The 18,904-nt window shown below is 23.3% G+C and overlaps 2 protein-coding genes across 3 annotated transcripts; both read left to right on the top strand.

Annotated features, from left to right (window-relative positions):
- The first annotated feature begins 6,266 nt into the window (after window positions 1-6,266).
- On the top strand, window positions 6,267-11,153 carry LOC122851763 (innexin inx1). Of its 2 annotated transcripts, XM_044151228.1 has the most exons (6): window positions 6,267-6,450; window positions 6,850-7,062; window positions 7,190-7,463; window positions 7,925-8,032; window positions 8,713-8,868; window positions 9,175-9,967. In XM_044151228.1, the coding sequence occupies exons 3-6, from the start codon at window positions 7,215-7,217 to the stop codon at window positions 9,751-9,753; spliced, it is 1,092 nt and encodes a 363-aa protein (XP_044007163.1). In that variant the 5' UTR covers window positions 6,267-6,450; window positions 6,850-7,062; window positions 7,190-7,214; the 3' UTR covers window positions 9,754-9,967. The 2 variants fall into 2 exon arrangements, with proteins under 2 accessions (XP_044007163.1, XP_044007154.1); XM_044151219.1 differs by having other exon boundaries at window positions 6,268-6,450; window positions 6,850-7,463; window positions 9,175-11,153.
- A 1,031-nt stretch (window positions 11,154-12,184) lies between these two features.
- LOC122851777 (innexin shaking-B-like) lies at window positions 12,185-18,783 on the top strand. Its single transcript, XM_044151239.1, has 4 exons — window positions 12,185-12,520; window positions 12,583-12,713; window positions 12,795-13,032; window positions 18,425-18,783. The coding sequence occupies exons 1-4, from the start codon at window positions 12,251-12,253 to the stop codon at window positions 18,461-18,463; spliced, it is 678 nt and encodes a 225-aa protein (XP_044007174.1). The 5' UTR covers window positions 12,185-12,250; the 3' UTR covers window positions 18,464-18,783.
- Window positions 18,784-18,904: the final 121 nt, after the last annotated feature.

An 18,904-nucleotide genomic window follows, 5' to 3' on the forward strand; every position in this document is an offset into this window, starting at 1 on the left:
TGAACATAATTTGTGTGCAGTTTTCATTTGTTTATCGTGAATTTGATAGCAGTGAGGATGGTCTCAATTTTTATATTATAAACAATATTTTAATGGAAACATCCACACAATATTATTTTATAAAAATTATTATCTGTATTTGTAAATGAACACACCGAGCATTATGAAGTTAATAAAAAAATTTTGTCGTGAAAAATTTAGATTTGAATAAAATATATAATTATAAGTTAACATATATAACACAAACACCAAATACAGAATTTATTGTTAAAAATTGGATATAAAAAAAAATACATTAAATAAAAATTTTATTTTGAGTATCGTTATTTAATTTCCCTTTCATTTATTTTTTAAGCAATATTTAAAAAAAGATAATATATTTGGAATTTTTATTAATTCAAATAATAAAAATTGTTGGTAATACATCAAACTTTACTTATCGACACTATATTTTTTAGTGTGTATGTATAGTTAAAATTACTGTGCTTGACATGGTAATTTTTGTCCAGCCGAAATACAAAATTAAATGGCACGAAGGGTAAAAATTATTGTTCCCATTGTAATATATGTTAAACTTACAAAATACCCGGCCTTTACTACGCAGCACAGTAATTTTTATTTGATTTTAGTTGTAAAAATTGTTATTTTTTTTTCTCAGTGTAACTGGGATGCCATAAACCATAAATCACTAATGACATATACCTCGGTGGAAATATTTCTCCACCGCTTGTTCGCCATTTCTTCGCTTTTTTCCGAAAATAACATATAATTGGAGAAATGGTAAAAATATTTTTCGGAGAGACGGAGAAATATTTCCACTAGTCATTGATGACTTGAAACCATATTGATGATTTTAAAAATAAAGATTTTAAACACGCAATTATGTTGCAAAAAAATTAACTTTGTATAGTGCATCTGGTACTCTGGTACTATTGAAGGTACTATAATGCAATGTGTATATGAGCATTGAATATTATTAAAGCGGTATGTCAAAATATTGAAAAAAAATTCTCTCTTACAGATTTTGATCAAAGGAGGCTTATTTTTTAAGTGAAATAAAGATCTATTTTATCAAATTTTTTTTGTAATTTTCTACCACGATTTAAGTGAGATAATTAGGGTCAAAGTTGACAACAAATAACAATTAACACTTTTTACACATGTATAGGAAGCATCGGCATGTTTTCTCTTTTATTGAAAAAACGCTCTCACAGAAAACCTTTATTTTACTACAGCTTATACTTCTTTAAATTACGAAGATAATAAAAAAAAAATCATTGATTTCTACCACGGATTTTGAAAGTTATTAATTATTTAAGACGAAAATTTAGGGTCAAAAAGTACCGGGTGAAGCATTGAAAATCTGCTGAAGTAGTGTGTGTAAATACGAGCGGCCCACACTCATACTTCTAAAGACGCGGCAGTAAAGTATAAAAATTTTAGACATTAGGGGGCGCTTATTATTCTTTTAAATTATGGTTATCAGAGTGCCCCGTTGCACCCAAAGAGTTGTCCTACTTTGGGATTTACTTGCTGCCTTAATAAAAAAAATATAGGCATTTTTGTGGTTTTGGTTTATTGCATCCCAGTTAAAAAGATCTCATAGAAACCACGAAAAACGACCAAATACACATCAAATGCTCATAATAAATAATGATATCTTGAGATGTGCATTGGGTCATTTTTAGTGATTTCTATGAGATTTTATATAGTATTGTTTTGTATTGTATGTAGTAGAAGATTGGTTAATACGTACCAAAATCATGGTATTCCAATTCATTTTATTAAATTCTTTTTTATGAGTAATGATCATCCATAATGAAGTAATCATTCACTAATGAAGAAACAAGGAATTACCAGCCAAGTTTTTTTGGAAATTCACGGAAAGTATAAAGTATATAAAAGGACCAAAGGTTTCATATAAGGTCAAGTTTTGAATTAACTTTTTGATTTTTTTTTAAATTTCAGAAGCAAACGATTTAATATAAATATTGTAAATCGACATTGATATTTTATAAAATAATTTGGTGGAAATATTTCTTCGTCGCTTGTCCGTCATTTCTCTGCTTTTCTCCACCTTTTTCCAAAAATAATCCATGGTTGGAGAAATGCGGTGGAAATATTTTTCCTATAGAGACGGAGAAATATTTCCGTTGATGATTTTAATAAAGATTTCGAATTATTGAAAAAAATTAATTATAATAATTTAGTATTTTAAACATGTATAATTATGTTGCATAAGGATTAATTTTGTATTGTATATAAATATTTGTTGTAATTGACACAATTGACCTGTCCAGTGATTCTCAACTTATTGTAAATTATAAGACCGTGGGATTAATTTCAATTGAGAGTGTTACAAGAAATTCTAGATCATTTGTCATCATTGTAAAAGATGTACTTGACATGAATATAAAAATTAAGTCTTTAAAAAAAATCATTTATATTTGTTTTTTGAATTTTATAATATAATATTAAACTATTGTTTATTTTCATTGAATATATTTTAAAAAATTATTTGATTTTTTGCTTTTTTTTTTTTCGAGCAACTTTGATTCATGGCTCGTACATAATGTAGCCTTGAACTCACATTAGAAAAGGGAAAGGCACATAACAACGTTTACTCGATGAGAGAATATATGAAAAAAAATATATATACTATTGTAAGACCTTGAAAAATATATATTTAATAAATAATTTAAAAAATTGCAAATAAATAATCTTTTGTCATGTTTAAAAAATGAAAAAAAAACTATTTAATATATCTGTGGGATGAGAGACCTGATATAGCTTGTGAGCTTCGTCAATTGCTTCATTATGAGTCGTGGCCTAATTATATACTAATTACACTATGATTGACTTTATGATCAAACATTTTTAAACTGCATTATTATCTCACTGTCACTTGTGTTTATACATCAAGATTAAATAGAATTTTAATATATTTACTAGATAAATTTTATGTTATATCATATTTTAAACATCTGGATAACAACTGCTCATACGATAATGATAAAAACAATGAAAAAAAAAAACTAGAACAGTTGATGTAATATAAAAATCAGTATTGCTTGTCTTTTTAAAAAAAAGTTTCGATGCAGAAGAATCAGTACCAACTGGTACCAACAGACCTTGATCGCAATAAAAACTCAAAATTAAATCTTGCATTGAAAAATCAATATATTTATCTGATTTTTTTAGTAATACATCATTCAAAATATTGACTTAATTATGTCATTATAATTTCAATAATTAATCGAAAAAAAAAGTCATCAATAATCAACAATTACAAAGTAATAATCGATGATTTTTTTTTATACTTTAATCTTCATTGAAAATAAGATAATAAAGCTATTAATTTTATCAAAATTTAAATTAAAAAATTTAACTTTAAATCATCACTTGAATTTATCAACAATGATAACAATTTTAAGCAAGAAACAGTGTTATATAATAATAAGATATAAAAACTCATGGTAATTTAAGACACACAATTTTATTTATTTAAAAATAAATAAATAAATAGATAAAAATTATTCTTTATGAAATTTAATCCTCTTAACACGTGTAACTTATTCATATCTTGTAAAAAAAAAAAAAAAATTCAAAAGCTGCAAATGTAAAAAGTTTAGTATGCTTTTTAATTAGAATCAAATTTTTTTAATAAACACACTAAAATGACCACGAATAGATGAATATCATAACTTTTTCTTTTAAGCTGTAGCTCGAAATGATTATTAATTTAAAAAATAAAATTTAATACGTTTATTTTAACTTATTTCCAACGAAATATATTTAAAACATTTCACGTTTTTTTACTTATCAAGGCAAAGTGCACGTATAAATTACAAATCGTGTCTCTTTACAACATCTAGCATAAAGTTTCGCCGAATTATCAAGAACGTGCATTTTTTATAATTTTTTTGATGCATGCTTACACGCGTTTACTGATGCAACGTGAGCGCATTTAAGAATAACAAAAAAAAATATACATAAAAATAATTTTTTATATCAAATTTCATATTGTCATGGTTAATTTTTTGTTCTTATCATGCAAATTTAACATGGCTAAGTAATTATATTCTAATTCAAGACATTTTAAGCAATATTTTTTTGTATAGCCAGTATTTTTTTTATGTACATAACATTGTTGATTATTTTTTTATACAATCATATATATTGTTATTGATTTTACCACAAAATATATATTATCTTTGTTGGTATCTTAAAATAAAAAAAAAGTGGTCAAACATGGCGAGAGAGAGATTATAAAGATTGTTACAAAGAATATACCAAGGAAAGATAAAAACTGGTATATACAACGCTTCGTTGGTTATAAATAAAAAAATAAAATATAAAAAAACCATAGGCATTAAGAGCATTTATAAGTTCAAGCGAAAGCCATGGAAGTCAAGTAAGTCTGCGGAGTAAATGCACTGAATTTTTACTTTGTAAAGTCAATGATAAAAAAATAATGAAAATATGTTTTTTAGACTTTGGAGTATAAACACTTAATCTAAAAAAAAATATTATTGTGGAATAAATAAAAGAAATATATACAGTGTCATATTTTGTTATCAATAAGAAGAAATTGATGATATTTTTATTGAAATAAATCTCGTTAAATTTAAATCAATAACAAATTTAAATAGTGTTGTGTTTATTAAATTTTAATTAGATAAATAATTATTTATCTTTTATTTAATTCATGAGGTGAATTAATTGAAAATAAATATTTTAATAATTTATTTATAAATATTTTTATCACAAATTTATTTTCAGTTTATTTTTAAATTAATTTACTCCATGTTAGCTTCTAATGACATATTTAAAAATAATTTTTTAATGCTTATTTTTTGATAAATAATAATGACAATAATAACAACAATACATTTGCAATTAAAAAAAAATTAAGTACAATAATTTTAAACATGTAAATGGATATAAACGTTAAAGGTATTTCTATGCTATCATTTAAAATGGCACAAAAGAGTATACACATTCCAGCAAAAAGAAAAGTTTCTTTTAAAAATTAAGAAAATAAGGAACAAGTGATTTCGAAGGCTTTTTTTTTTTTCTTTTAAATAAGGACTACCTGAAGAAGGTCAGATTCTATAGATTTAAAAAGACACCGTTCTTCACTTACCACTAAAATCACGACATGATTTATCACAGGACAACTGTAATAACGTTAGGGAAAATTGAAAAAAAAAAAAAACAACATGAACTAAGATGTTTTTCTAGGAATGATAAAATTCAAAAATTTTCACCATGAAAATTCTCAATGGAGAAAATAATAATTATGCTTAACTTCGGTGACTAAAAACGAAAAATTGTTTCTATTGATGTATCCATACAATTGCAAGTAGAAAAGAAAAAGAAATTTTTTTTTTTTAAAAAGAATTGTAAAAATGGTTGGTGGTCGTTATAATAATCCTTAAAACATGCTAAAAATTCTAACATTATCTTGACAGAAATCACTTTAGAACCTTGATAATTATAATGAACCATTGAGAATTGAAAAAACCTGTTCAAACAAGTTATTGAAATTCTCAAGAATTTTCACCATCTATTGCTTTCAAATGAAACAAAAAAAAAATAAAATAAAATAAATCATTGTTCATCGACAATAATACAAGACATGAAATAAATTCAAAATGAATCATTTTAAAAAATTATTTTCGTTAGGATTCAAGTTACAATCAATGTGTTACCAATAATTTACAAAAAAAAATAGTAAGAAGCCATATGTTGTAGGCATGAGAGGACATGTGTGATAGCCATTGGAGATGAAAAATACGTAACAAAATTCGTTTAAAACAAAGTTAGCCTACATGCAACCAACTGTAGAGTAAAAAACAAAAAAAGTACATACTGTACAAGTAGCGAGTAAAAAAAAATGCTTCATCCAAGTTGAACAAAACATACGCCTTTCTCTCGTTGAACTTGGTGAAAATAATATTAAAAAGTACATAGCAGGATGATGCAATAAACAAGGGGGGTTGTTAAAAGAAAAAAAAAAAAAAAAGAAAAATAACATTGGGGTACCTAAATGTCCTCTGTGCATGTGGTCCCCCTAGATCCCTTAACACCAAATTTTTTTTTTTTTTTTCTTTTTATTTTTTTCTCATTTGTTTGTTTGTTTGTGTGAGAGATTGTATGATTGTGTATGTTTCTCTCCACTCCTTCCTTCCTCTCTCTACTCGTCCATCTCTTTATTTTATTCCTTGCATGGTATCCCCCCTTTCAATTCTTTTCCCCCTGCCACAACAAATTCACTGGCACTTCTCGTCAGTCGACGACGAAGAGACTCGTACGTATGTACACAACAAATATATTCAGTAGCATTTTATGCTTTTTTTTTTTTTTATTTTTGTATAAAATATATAAATTATATTTACAGTAAGAAAATATAATTTTCAATGATATTGTTTGAGTGATTAATTATTGGTAAGATTTATTTTTTTTTTAAAATAAACATGTGATTTTAAACGAAAATATAAAATTTATTATGACGAATTTCATTTGATGAAATCATGTGTTTTTGTTATTGGATTTTAATTTTAATCAGTTAAAGATTTTAATTTATTGCGCGGGAGAATTTGATTATCTAATCTATTTTTTTTTCTAATCAATGATAGTAATTTTAGTAATCACATTCATAAATTTCGAAACAAAAAATAACGATTTTTAATTTCGATTTTTTTCTAATGATATAACTCATTTACTGTTTTGTTTAAAAGCATATGATTTAAATTTTATTTAATATTGTAATAAGATATCATAATAAATTTTATTATTTCTAAACAAAATAAAAAATAATAACTAACTTTATTTATTTTTTTAAAGGTTTACAATTGGTCCATTGAATTTCTGGATGAAATTTAATGATCGTGATTGAAAATTAAGTGGATAAACAAAGACAAATATTGTGAATAGTATAAAGAGTAACAGAGAAATAAGGACATAATAATAATTGAAAAAAAAAAAAAAAAACATTAGAAGGGGAATAAGCACCGCAGCGTGGACAGCTGTGCCAGCCGGTTAAAACTCTCATGTCCGGTTTGTCTCTTATATTTTCTGTCTCAATTTGACGTATAAAAATCCAGCACTGCATTACTATTGCTCAAAAAAAGATATTTAAAAAATATCTTAATTTATTATTTATTATTATTTAATGATTTTGTAGTTAAAAAAACAAAAACACAACAATCATGTATAAGTTACTAGGAAGTTTGAGTCAATACTTGAAATTTCAAGAGATAAAAACAGACTCTATGATATTTCGTATGCACAATATATTTACAACTGTATTACTTTTAATGTGTTCAATGATTATTACTGCAACTCAATATGTTGGTAGTCCAATAGCATGTATTTCTGATGGAGTATCAGCAAAAATTATCAATACATATTGCTGGATAACATCAACATTTACAATGCCCGATGCATTTAATCGACAGGTAAATAAATAAATAATTTAATAATATATTTAAAATCAAAATTATTATATACTCCCGCATATTACGTCAGCATTCGTCCGTTAGTTTTTTTTTTAAATATTAATTCTCTTATTAAGTTATTCTTTGAAAGAAAAAAAAAAGAAACTCAAAATAAAAAATATATAAATAAATGACGTATAATAATTACTGGTTACGTGATGCAATGAGTATTCAACTTGTTTATAATTATTATAGTTGCAAAGGTAATTTTGAGATTCTTCAGTAATGAATAATTTTATTTTTTATCTTTGTCGTTATTAATGTTGTTATTTTGTTTGAAGAAAAAAGAAAAAAATACGAAACGACATTGATAAAATTTAAATTAATTATTAATTGTTGAATTAATTTTTTATTGTTTGTTGAATTAATATTATTGTTGGTGATTTTAAATGATTAAAATTATATATTTTTTTTTTATCTAGAATGGTGTCGACGTAGCACATCCTGGTATTGCCAATGATTTTGGAGATTTCCAAGCGAGAAAGTATTACACTTATTATCAGTGGGTCTGCTTTTGCCTATTTTTTCAGGTAATATATTCATAATTATTATAAATAATAATATTTAAATTATAATTTAAAGCTGTGTACATACAATGATACTTTTTTTCCTTTTTTTTTATAATATAAAATCAATTCAATGGTAGTTTAAATTATCAACATTATATTTTTTTCTAGAAGAGTCAAGATTATTTGTCTTAAAAAAATTTAAATAACGTTCGAATAAAAAAAAGTACGTTGTCTTATCTTAGTGTAAATATACTATCACTCAAATAATAAGTAAAAAATACAGTGTTTTAAAAATCATATGCAAATATGTCTGTGTTTTAAATTTTAGCTAATACTTTACGTTTTAAAAATGTTTAATTAGATCTTGTTGTATTTCTCACCATGAAACTTGAGTTGCATTATTTTTTTTTCAAGTTTCAAATAACAAATATGTTATATCAAAATAAAAAAATAACATTTCAATAGCTCAGGGTCTCACGAATTCCTTGTCGATCCCTGCACTCAGTTTATTTAATATGATGAATAAAATATTTTACAATTGATTTCATTGAAAGAAATTAAATAAAAAAAAAAAAAATTGTATCTTTAATTCTACCCGACAATTGACAATAATTTTATCAAATAACTGCCATAAATATTTGCAATATTATTGTCTCTAAATATACACAAATACCATTAAATTTATTTTTAAATTATTACAGGCAATGTTTTGCTATTTTCCACAATGGCTATGGAGCATTTGGGAAGGTGGTCTTGCTAATACACTTGTCATGGGAATGAATCACAGTCTTCAACCAATGGAAACCATAAAGAATAAAAAAAATATACTCATGAAATATTTAGTGACTCACATAAGGGTAATAATAATTAATAATAATTTTAATAAATTACTTATGCAAAATTTTACAATAACATAACTTGTTCAGTATGTCAATGTATAATCATGAGTTATATTTAGATTATCATATTATCTATTGCTAACCCTCTTGAATTGATTATAATTGCTTAATAAAAAGCAGCTGTAGAATTGCAATTGCAAAAAGAAAAAAAAATAGTTGACATTTGCCTAGTTGATATTAATGCATATATATATTCAAGTTAGAATCAATTATTTTTTATTGAATTTAATTCTTACTAATTTTATTGTTTATTTTATTTTTCAGATGCACAATACATATGTCTACCGATATTTTATTTGTGAAGCATTTTGTCTTGTAAATGTATTTTTACAAATGTACACGATGAATCGTTTTTTCGGTGGTGATTTTATGTCATACGGTTTAGATGTTTTAAAATTATCAGATACTGCACAAGATGAACGTGTTGATAAAATGGTTTATGTTTTTCCACGTGTAACAAAATGTATATTTCATAAATATGGTCCATCAGGAACAATTCAACAACATGATTCACTTTGTCTATTACCATTGAATATTGTTAATGAAAAAACATATATATTCATATGGTTTTGGTTTTGGATACTTGGTATTGCATTAGCTGCATTATTTTTCTACAGATTAGCATTAATATCATTTCCAATGTTTAGAGCAAGAATTTTACATGCATCAGCAAGACAATTGCCAATTGAAGTATGCAAAAGTATAAGTATGAAAGTTAATATGGGAGATTGGTGGATACTTTATATTCTATCAACAAATATGGATTCTCTTATTTACAGAGATTTCCTTACTGAATTAACTAAAAAAATTGGAGATTCTCATAAACGATCAATAATTCCATAGTTTTTAAAAACAAACAAATGTAAAAAAACAAAGTAAGAATACGTAAAGAAAAAAAAAAATATTATCATTAAACTAGGTCTTGATAGTTTTGATCATGACTGATATTATAATGATAAAGTTCTTCAGGTATTTTTCAAAAAATAGACTTTTTCAAGTACCTATATTTCAGATAGATATTGTTTATTATTACAGAGTGTACAAAAAATAAAAGACACATTTTTTTTTTTTTTTTGTATTACATTTGATATATTCAAAAGAAAAATATAATTAATAATTTTTTGATTATCAAATTGCAGTTACTATTTTTGATAATAATCAAGAATTATTTTGTGAAAATCATTTGATTCTAGCTAATTAATTCAATTGATCACAGCAAGTTGAATTTCGAAACGAATTATTAATGTTATTTCTTTTTTGTTTATATATCAAGTGACATTTGTGAAATTTTTTTTTTTTGATTATAGCATTAATTAAACCGTGATAAAATGTGAATTTCATTTTTGTACATTCTGTAAACATATATTTGAGACAAATAAGGCATATATATATATTATAAATAATTTAAATATTTAGTTTTTTTTTTTTTTCTTTAAATCTTTGTCATTCCATTTCCAATTTTATGTAAATTTGGAATAACAATGTGTTTAATTATTTTGTAATTTAAGATAATTGATAAGTAACTTTGAATTTATTTTATTAAATTCTTCTTCAAATATGTATACAGGCCTGTAAAAAATTAAGACTGATATACGTTTTTTTTTTTTTTTTTGTTATTTTGTTTATAATTATTTAAGTTGAAATAATTATTCGACTAAAAATATGTTTACGACAAAAAGAACAAAAACAATTAATATAATGATAAATATATATTATTTTTTTTTACGATAAAGTAATAAATAAATTTTCAAATAGAAATTTAATGTTAAAAATTTTGGTACACATATTCATTTTTCAAACTCATAATTGTATCATTATTGCTCATTATCATATTGTTTTAATTTTAAATTTCTTTCGTTTGTAATTTGTATTTTTTCATTAAGACACAAATGTGCTTGAAATGTTAATAGAAAAAAATTAAATCAAAAACAACAGGAAACAGATAATTAAATGTTGTTGTATAACTGAAACTGCCATTGAGTTTTTTTTTTTTTTTTATTATCATAACTCAAATATATTCATTCCAAATTGATGATATAAAAAAAATATTATTTTCATTGAACAAAAAATTATAAAAAGCTTTTCTACTTGATGTAAAATAAGAAATTAATATTGTTGTTTTAATAAATGTTCTCACAGGGATGAGAAAATTTTTGATGACATTTAATTTGACATTTTCATTTGACACGTCAGCATTGTAAATTTTCACATGACACTGTCATGACGTGACAAATAACACGAAGAGTTGTCATGTAAAAAATAAAAAGAAGAATAAAAAAATATTTTTAGCAGTCATTTATCATTTATATAGTTGTCAGTAGAGTCACAAGCTACGATTGATATAAAAATAATAAAAGAATTTATATTAGTTGAAAAAGAGAATAAATATATAATTTCGATGAAAATATCTAAATGTTATTTTCAAAAAATCATTAAACTTGTTAAAAATAATATACAAATTTTAAGATTGAATGAAATAAAAATATTTTTATACCGGAGGTAATAACTGATGATTGAAGATAATAAAATAGTGCTTAGATAAGACGTCATCATCAGTAGCAACAGACGCCAAGTTGCCAATAAAATATTTTAATATTAAATTAAAGTAAAAGTGATGAAGTTGTCAAAAATGCTTTGGCAACATTTAGTATCAACATTGAGTAACAAATGTCCAAGAGTCAATGATTTTACATTTGTGTATCATCATTCAAGGAAAAAACTTTTCTCACGTTTTAAAAATAAAAAAGAAAACAATATATATATATTTAAATAAAATAAATTAATGACAAGGGCATCTGTCTGTGTGTGTGTGTATATATTTAAAAATAAAAATAAAAAAAAAAAAACAAAATTTGTCTCAACTAAATAACTTGATGGAGAAATTGGTCCTCCGTGGATAAATCTTGGCAACAAAATAGACTACACACGGGCGCAGTAGGTCAGTCATTCTGTTTTAGTTACTTGTTAGCTATCTCGCGCACGAGAGGTACGTCACACACGGTTCTCGCGCCAAAATTATTATTCCAAAAAATTCATCATAATAATAATGTATTTGTTGCCCAACAATAGATGAATTGTTGTTTTTCATTTGGCAAAAATAAAAGAAAGTTAAAAAAATTTTGTGTATTTAATTATAATGACTTTGTTGCAATGAAAATTATTTAATCAAAGTGATTTACTGTTACTATGAATTATTTATTTTTTGTTTGTTAAATTATTATTTAATTTAATTTAAAAATATTGAAAAAAAAGTGCATATAAAAAATGTAAATTAAAATAGAAAATCAAATAGTTTTGTTTATGTTTTTTTGATTTGTTTTTAATTTTTTTTTCGAGTAGAATGAATAGTATTGAAGAGCCAAGTAATGATAGTAGTGATAGTAACAGTGCAAGTTTGACAAGTAGAAATACAGTAATTTGGATTGAAAAAAATCATCAAGATAATAATCGTGTTAATAAAAAAACTGATAAAATATCATCATCATCATCATCATCGATATCATCAACGTCATCATTTCAAGGATGGTATCGTAAAAGATCTAAAAAAAATCATGAAAAACGTGAAGTTAAAATAATTGATGCAGTTGATGCATTGTATTTTTTATTTCATGTAAGTTTATGCCATGCTTTGAAATTTAAATTGATAAATAATAGTATGTTTTTATATTACAGGTAAGCAGAACAAAAAGTGATGGAATATTATTGAGATTATCACAATTTACAGCTGTTATTATGCTGACATTTTCAGTAATTTTATCAGCTAAACAAGTGGTTGGAAATCCGATTGATTGTGTTCATACAAAGTAAAGTTTATTAATTATTAAATAAACAAATAAAGGTAATAAATTTAAAAATATAATAATCGTTTTTATATTTTTCATTAGAGATATACCTGTGGAAGCTTTTAATGCATATTGTTGGATACACAGTACATATTTTGTAACTGGAGCAATGCTTGGTGTTGCTGGTGTTAATGTTGCATTTCCCGGTGTTGCACCATCATTTTTTATTTCATCAAAACCACGCAATAGTTATAATCAAGATTATGTAAATCGTCGTGGTGATGGAAATATTAAAATCATCAAATATTATCAATGGATTGCTATTATTCTTTTAATTCAGGTAACTATTATTATATTCAAAAAAAAACAAAAATAAATCACTAATATAAAAATAACAGTTTTAAACTTTTAAAACTAATTTATTATATAACAATTAATACACAAACCCCTTTCTTCATCGACGTAAGAATAATGTGTTATCTTTTAAAGAAAGACGTTGACTTGATTTATTTTTATTTTTACGAATATAAATTTTTTTTTTCCCTTTTTTTTTTTTTTTTCTTAAGCAATATATATATGTATACTATTAATATCATTAAATTTCTATTTTAAACTTTATGAATTATTAATGGAATAATAATAAAAAAATAAAAACAAGGGGCGCCAAATATATAAATAATAAATAGATAGATTTTTTTCTAAATTGATTTTAATAAATGATCTATATAATTCAAGTTAAAACTTGATGCGCACTCTGTTGAGGATCTATGCAAGTTATTAACCCGCGAAAAAATAATTTCATATATTAAAATTATGATAAATGTGTATATTAATATATAAATATATAATTTTTGTTGTGTGTAATAGCAGCTGTTTTTTAAAATAAATATAATCTAATAAAAAATAATTGTTGCATAGAACAGATCACTATTTATACACACTAAACATTCATCTATCAAAAAAAAAAAAATAATAAATAACCAAAATTACTGTAAGAATAATCTCTAAATGTTAACTAAAAACGTTTTGACGTGTCTATGGTTTGTGTGTGGTGTGTGCTACTTGATCGAGAAATTGTGTGTATATAATATATTTATATACGAGAGCCAGAAAAAATTTGATTTATCATCACTTGACGGCAACCACCGTGTTATTTAACACTCGAGTTCAATATCGACCAATTAGTTTATAATAATACCATAATTTATAATTTATAAACATAAATTTTTTTCAACTAATTCAATTATTATTTTATCAATTAATTCATCATTCTTGTTTTGAATGAAAATAAAATACATTATTGCATGACTTTGAAATTTTATTTTGTCAAAGTCATGTATAATTTTAAAAATAAATATTTTGTTTTTGTTTATTGTACAAAAATAAATATATTTTTTATAATTGTGATATAAGGATCAAATGAGAACAAACTAAGTGGGTGGTATATTATTTTCACCCTGAAATTATTTGACACGCTACATTTGCCAAATATACATGAGAGAATTATTGTAAAGTTTAACGAAATTTTCAATGCTCTCATTTACTCAAATAATAAATAGAAAAAAAAAATAAAAAATTAATTTATAACAGTTTATGGATCCAGAATAAATTGGTTTTGTGTGTTGAGTGTAATTTTTTTTTTCTAAAAATCAAGTAAATCATTATTATTTTTTAACATTTATATTTTACGATCTTTTGTTTTATCCAATGCCAGAGTATATATATAAATATGTTTAAAAATAAATCTCATAATACTTATTATCAAACGTAAATCTGTCAAGTCTTGACATTTTAATATTCTAATTTACATATTAAAAAATTTTCAATTGTATTTGTGCCTCATTTAATGTCACAACAAATTTTTAAATATTCCAATATTATATTTGAAAAAAAAAAATAATATTTCAAGTGTTATTTAGAAATAGACCCTTGGAATTATAAAAATTTACTTTAAATTTGAACTGAGATCTTGTTACAGATATTTTTAGGGTCTTTTGAAAATTTCTATTATTATTATATTTTGTTTAAAAGAGTAAAACATATGCGAAACATATATATAATGTACTAAAATATACTTGTATTGGTTTTTGTATTTTCAATTTCAAAAGTAAATTGTAATTATTTTAATTTAAAAAAGCTGCTAAAGTACAATATAAAATATTAAATTTGAAAAAAAAATGTCAATTAAATAACTGAATTTATATACTTATTATAAAATAATTTCAAAAAAAATCAGGTGTAAAATAGAAATAAAAAAATTTGTCCATACAAATTTAGGAAAGCTGGATAAACAGTAATCATCAGACAGAGATCCAATCCCCATGTTTAAAAAAAGGAAAAAAAAAAGTTAGAGTGATGAAAAGAGTGAATGTAAAAGGGGAAGTAAAAAAATATTTAGTCTGGTATCTAGAAAATGACGCGTTGGTTAAACATAAAAAGCCATCAGTGTATATAAAACATTTGGTTATTCAAAAAAAAAAAAAAAAGTAAAATAAATCGATATTTTTAAATTATTTGCTTTGAAGTTTATTTTGCAACAAGTTCAGGTAAATCTATCTGGTACAGAAAAAAAAAAACATTTATTCAACTTGATTTTTTCAAACTAAGAACAAAAAAAAATATATAAAATTATAATTAATCTAAACTTTTGATATAATTTTGTAATAAATCATGACATTCATAATATATTCTCATGATCATTCAATAAACAAAATATCATTATTTAAAAATAGTATTTAAATTTGTTTATAACATATATATTTTTTTAAATATATTATTTATGGTAAATAAAGTGTTCTTGTACATGATTATCTCTTTGAAGATAAGTATACCATTTGGATAATTTAAAGCCTCATATGATTTATATTATTTTTACTATTTTGAAAGTACTATTATATATTTGTTTGAATGAAAAAATAAATAAAATAGAATAAAACAAGCCCTTTTATATATATATTTAAAAAATTTAACACGTTTTTTCAATTGGCTATTTAATTAATAATAAAAAAATATAATTTTAATTTTAAAAAATTAAGTAAATGATTTACTTGTACTTAAAAAATATAAAAAAAAATATATTAATTAGTATATTATTATATCTAATCGACAGTTGAGTTATGTCTATTTTCAATGTTGATGATTATCAAGTTATAAATTAGTACGGAGCAACGACCAGTTAAATGATATGCTTATACATTATATGTATACGTATTTCTTGCATGAATTTTGATGCGCACGTGCGTACATGATCATTACATATACATGAAAATGAAAATATATATACTTTAATGCATTTTTATAGACTCAAAAAATTCATATTAAATTATCAATATGAACCTGAAAAATAACAAAAGAAAATTTCATGCAGTTTGCATTTGTTATTTTTATCATTTGATTAACTGATTTTATTTCTGAATTTATTCAGTCATTTGTTTGATAAAATATAATTAATTAATTGACACCCCATAAAAAAGAAAATTTAAATAAAATATATATAATTTTTTTGAATATACTTTGGCTATATACTATCTCCTGAATTTTCATTTGATGTTTTGATTTTTTTTACAATTTTTTTTTGTATTTTCTATATAAGATAAAAATATAATTTTATTATTATTTTTATTATTATATATCTAGGCATACAGATACGTGATTTTAGAGAAAAAAAAATATAAGTTATTTAAAATTTTCGTGACATTGATTAATTGAAAAAATACTGTATAAATAATATAATTAGGGAAAACAATAACAAAAAAAAGTCAAAGAATGAATTACTAATGAGAGAGGAAAGAAAAAAAAACAAACAAATAAATAAAAAAAGAAAATCTGATAGAAATTTCGTTAGAAAATTTATTCTATACAAAATAAAAATAATTAATATAAATATATAATTAATTTTATTATATATTTAGTGGAAAAAAAAATATATTCTATATGAAAAATTACTGGCAATTATATTGAGATATAATTTTTACTATAAAAATAAATAAAATATAAAATAAATAATGAATTTTAATGTGTCATATGTAACGGAGAAAATTGGGGATCGCCAAATACATATGTGTATATATGAAAAATCAGAACCGAAGACCCTCATGTATTTCGTTGCGTTTAAACATCTTTACACACATTTAGGCATCGGCGTTTCTATTCCTGGAGCACACACTGACTCCACCTCAATATCCACCACGAAATAACGCGTGGATTTTACATGAGAATGAGTCGCGTCGTGGTGTCTATTTAGTTTTTTTTTAAAAAATTATTGTAATCCGCGGATAGTAAATATAATTATGAAAAACCAATTTATTTGAAAAAAAAAAATATCAATATTTCATTGCAACAAACGTTGTATTAAAAATAATTGTATTACTATTTTAAAAAGTGACGTGTTTATAATAATAATAATTGAAAAAAAAATATAATTAAATTTTTTATTGATTATTTATTTTTATCTAAGTGAATAAATGTGTCTAATATTAATTTTGTGACAAAAAAAAAGCTCCTTGTATTCATTTTAAACGTCATAAAATTAACGATCTACTGACGTGTTAAAATATAAAATTTTAAATTTTCAAAATAATTAAATTTAAAGTGATAATTGAATATCAAATAATAAAAATTTTATATTCTCAATTAACACAAGAAAAAGTAATGATAATAAATAAATAGAAATAGAAATAATAGTTTTTTTAAAAAAAAACGAACTTGGTGGCATTATGGCAGGTTGGCAAACACGCGTCTGTTTCGCGAAAAATTATTGGCAAAATGAGTGAATAAAAGCCGGAAAAAAAAATGAAAATAATGGATTATCGTTATAGTCAAGAGAAGTTGGGTGGTTAAACAGTAGATATGAGGAGAATAAAATAAAGGGGAGTAAAATGGATAAATAATAATAAAAAAAGTGGGAGAGAAAATTGTAGCAAAGAAATATATGTTTAAAATAAAGAACAAGTATTAAACACAAATATAAAATTTTTAGATGATGATGATGATGAAGAAAAAGTAACACAGTATGTGTATCTGCTCTATTTTTATATTTTGTCGTGTACTTCTTCTTCTTGCACACATCAGATATTTTCAAGACTTCGAGACCGACGCACTGTTTGTGAACGCGACTCTCTCACATGAGAGAGTAATTTTTTTTTAATAATTTTTTTTTTTTTAAATAATTTTTCTCACTGTTTTTTTATATGCGCGAGTGATGCCCACAGAAAAAAAAAAAAAAAAAAAACGGGGATAAAAAAGGATGTTGTAAACTAATGTGTATTGCAATTTTTTTTTCATCAAATCACTAAAATAGAATGACACGTATAAAAATAATAAAAAAAAAAATTGTGACAGTATTATTAATCATTGAAAATTTACAAATTTATTTTAATTTTTTTTTTTTGTTTTAAAATTTATTTTGATGAAAAAAGTGTTCGTTTTTTGATGTAATAAGTGCAGCTTTAATTAATTAGTCCTTTTCTTTGATTTTACTGGACCATAATTTTTCAATTTTATATTCAACAACGAGGCCGAAACTATTTGTCATTCTGCCTGTCTGTTTTATTATTATTATTGTTTTTTTCACTTGGAAGATTATTATTTCTGTTTTTATTTGTTATTTTATTGATGGCTTTCATTTATGAAAAAAGTATATTTTTAAAAATTAATATCAGTTAAATATATAAATGATAATTATTTTTTTAAATAATCAACGGTAATGATGAATGGACTCAATTGTCTTTCAGGATCATCTGGACTGTCGGGATATTTATATAAATATATAAACAATTTTATTAACACGTGACAAAATATATAAAGAAATAAAAAAAATATTTGAAAAAATATAAAAGGTGGATGGACTGTTTTTAATGCAACAGGTGCTTCATGTGATGTTTATTGATGATTTGCTATTTTTCACATCTTCACATACACAACAAAAATAAATATAAATAAATTATATTTTATAAAAGTAATAAAGGCAAATAAAATTTTAACGTAACAGTGACGTTGATTCGTCAAAACGTCGTAAGTTGAACAAGTAACATCATCAGTATATTAAAAGAAAATTACTTTTTTTTTTTGTTTTACTTTTTTTATAATAGAATCTTTAAAAAAAAAATTAATAATTTATTGTTTAATATTAAACATGAAAATTTTTAAAAAATGTTCAACAAAAGTGTTATTAAAAATCGACAAAATATGTCAAAAAAATACATAATAAAAAT

This window comes from Aphidius gifuensis, linkage group LG1 (assembly GCF_014905175.1).
Source record: "Aphidius gifuensis isolate YNYX2018 linkage group LG1, ASM1490517v1, whole genome shotgun sequence".
Classification (NCBI taxonomy): Eukaryota; Metazoa; Arthropoda; class Insecta; order Hymenoptera; family Braconidae; genus Aphidius; species Aphidius gifuensis.

What these genes read in the sequence shown, in the direction of transcription:
- LOC122851763 (XM_044151228.1), top strand. Translation starts at nt 7,215, where the DNA reads ATGTATAAGTTACTAGGAAGTTTGAGTCAATACTTGAAATTTCAAGAG. An exon ending in GCTTTTGCCTATTTTTTCAG is followed by an intron (nt 8,033 to 8,712) that starts GTAATATATTCA and finishes AAATTATTACAG; the next exon opens with GCAATGTTTTGCTATTTTCC. An exon ending in ATTTAGTGACTCACATAAGG is followed by an intron (nt 8,869 to 9,174) that starts GTAATAATAATT and finishes TTTATTTTTCAG; the next exon opens with ATGCACAATACATATGTCTA.
- LOC122851777 (XM_044151239.1), top strand. Translation starts at nt 12,251, where the DNA reads ATGAATAGTATTGAAGAGCCAAGTAATGATAGTAGTGATAGTAACAGT. An exon ending in ATTGATTGTGTTCATACAAA is followed by an intron (nt 12,714 to 12,794) that starts GTAAAGTTTATT and finishes ATTTTTCATTAG; the next exon opens with AGATATACCTGTGGAAGCTT. An exon ending in CTATTATTCTTTTAATTCAG is followed by an intron (nt 13,033 to 18,424) that starts GTAACTATTATT and finishes ATTGTCTTTCAG; the next exon opens with GATCATCTGGACTGTCGGGA.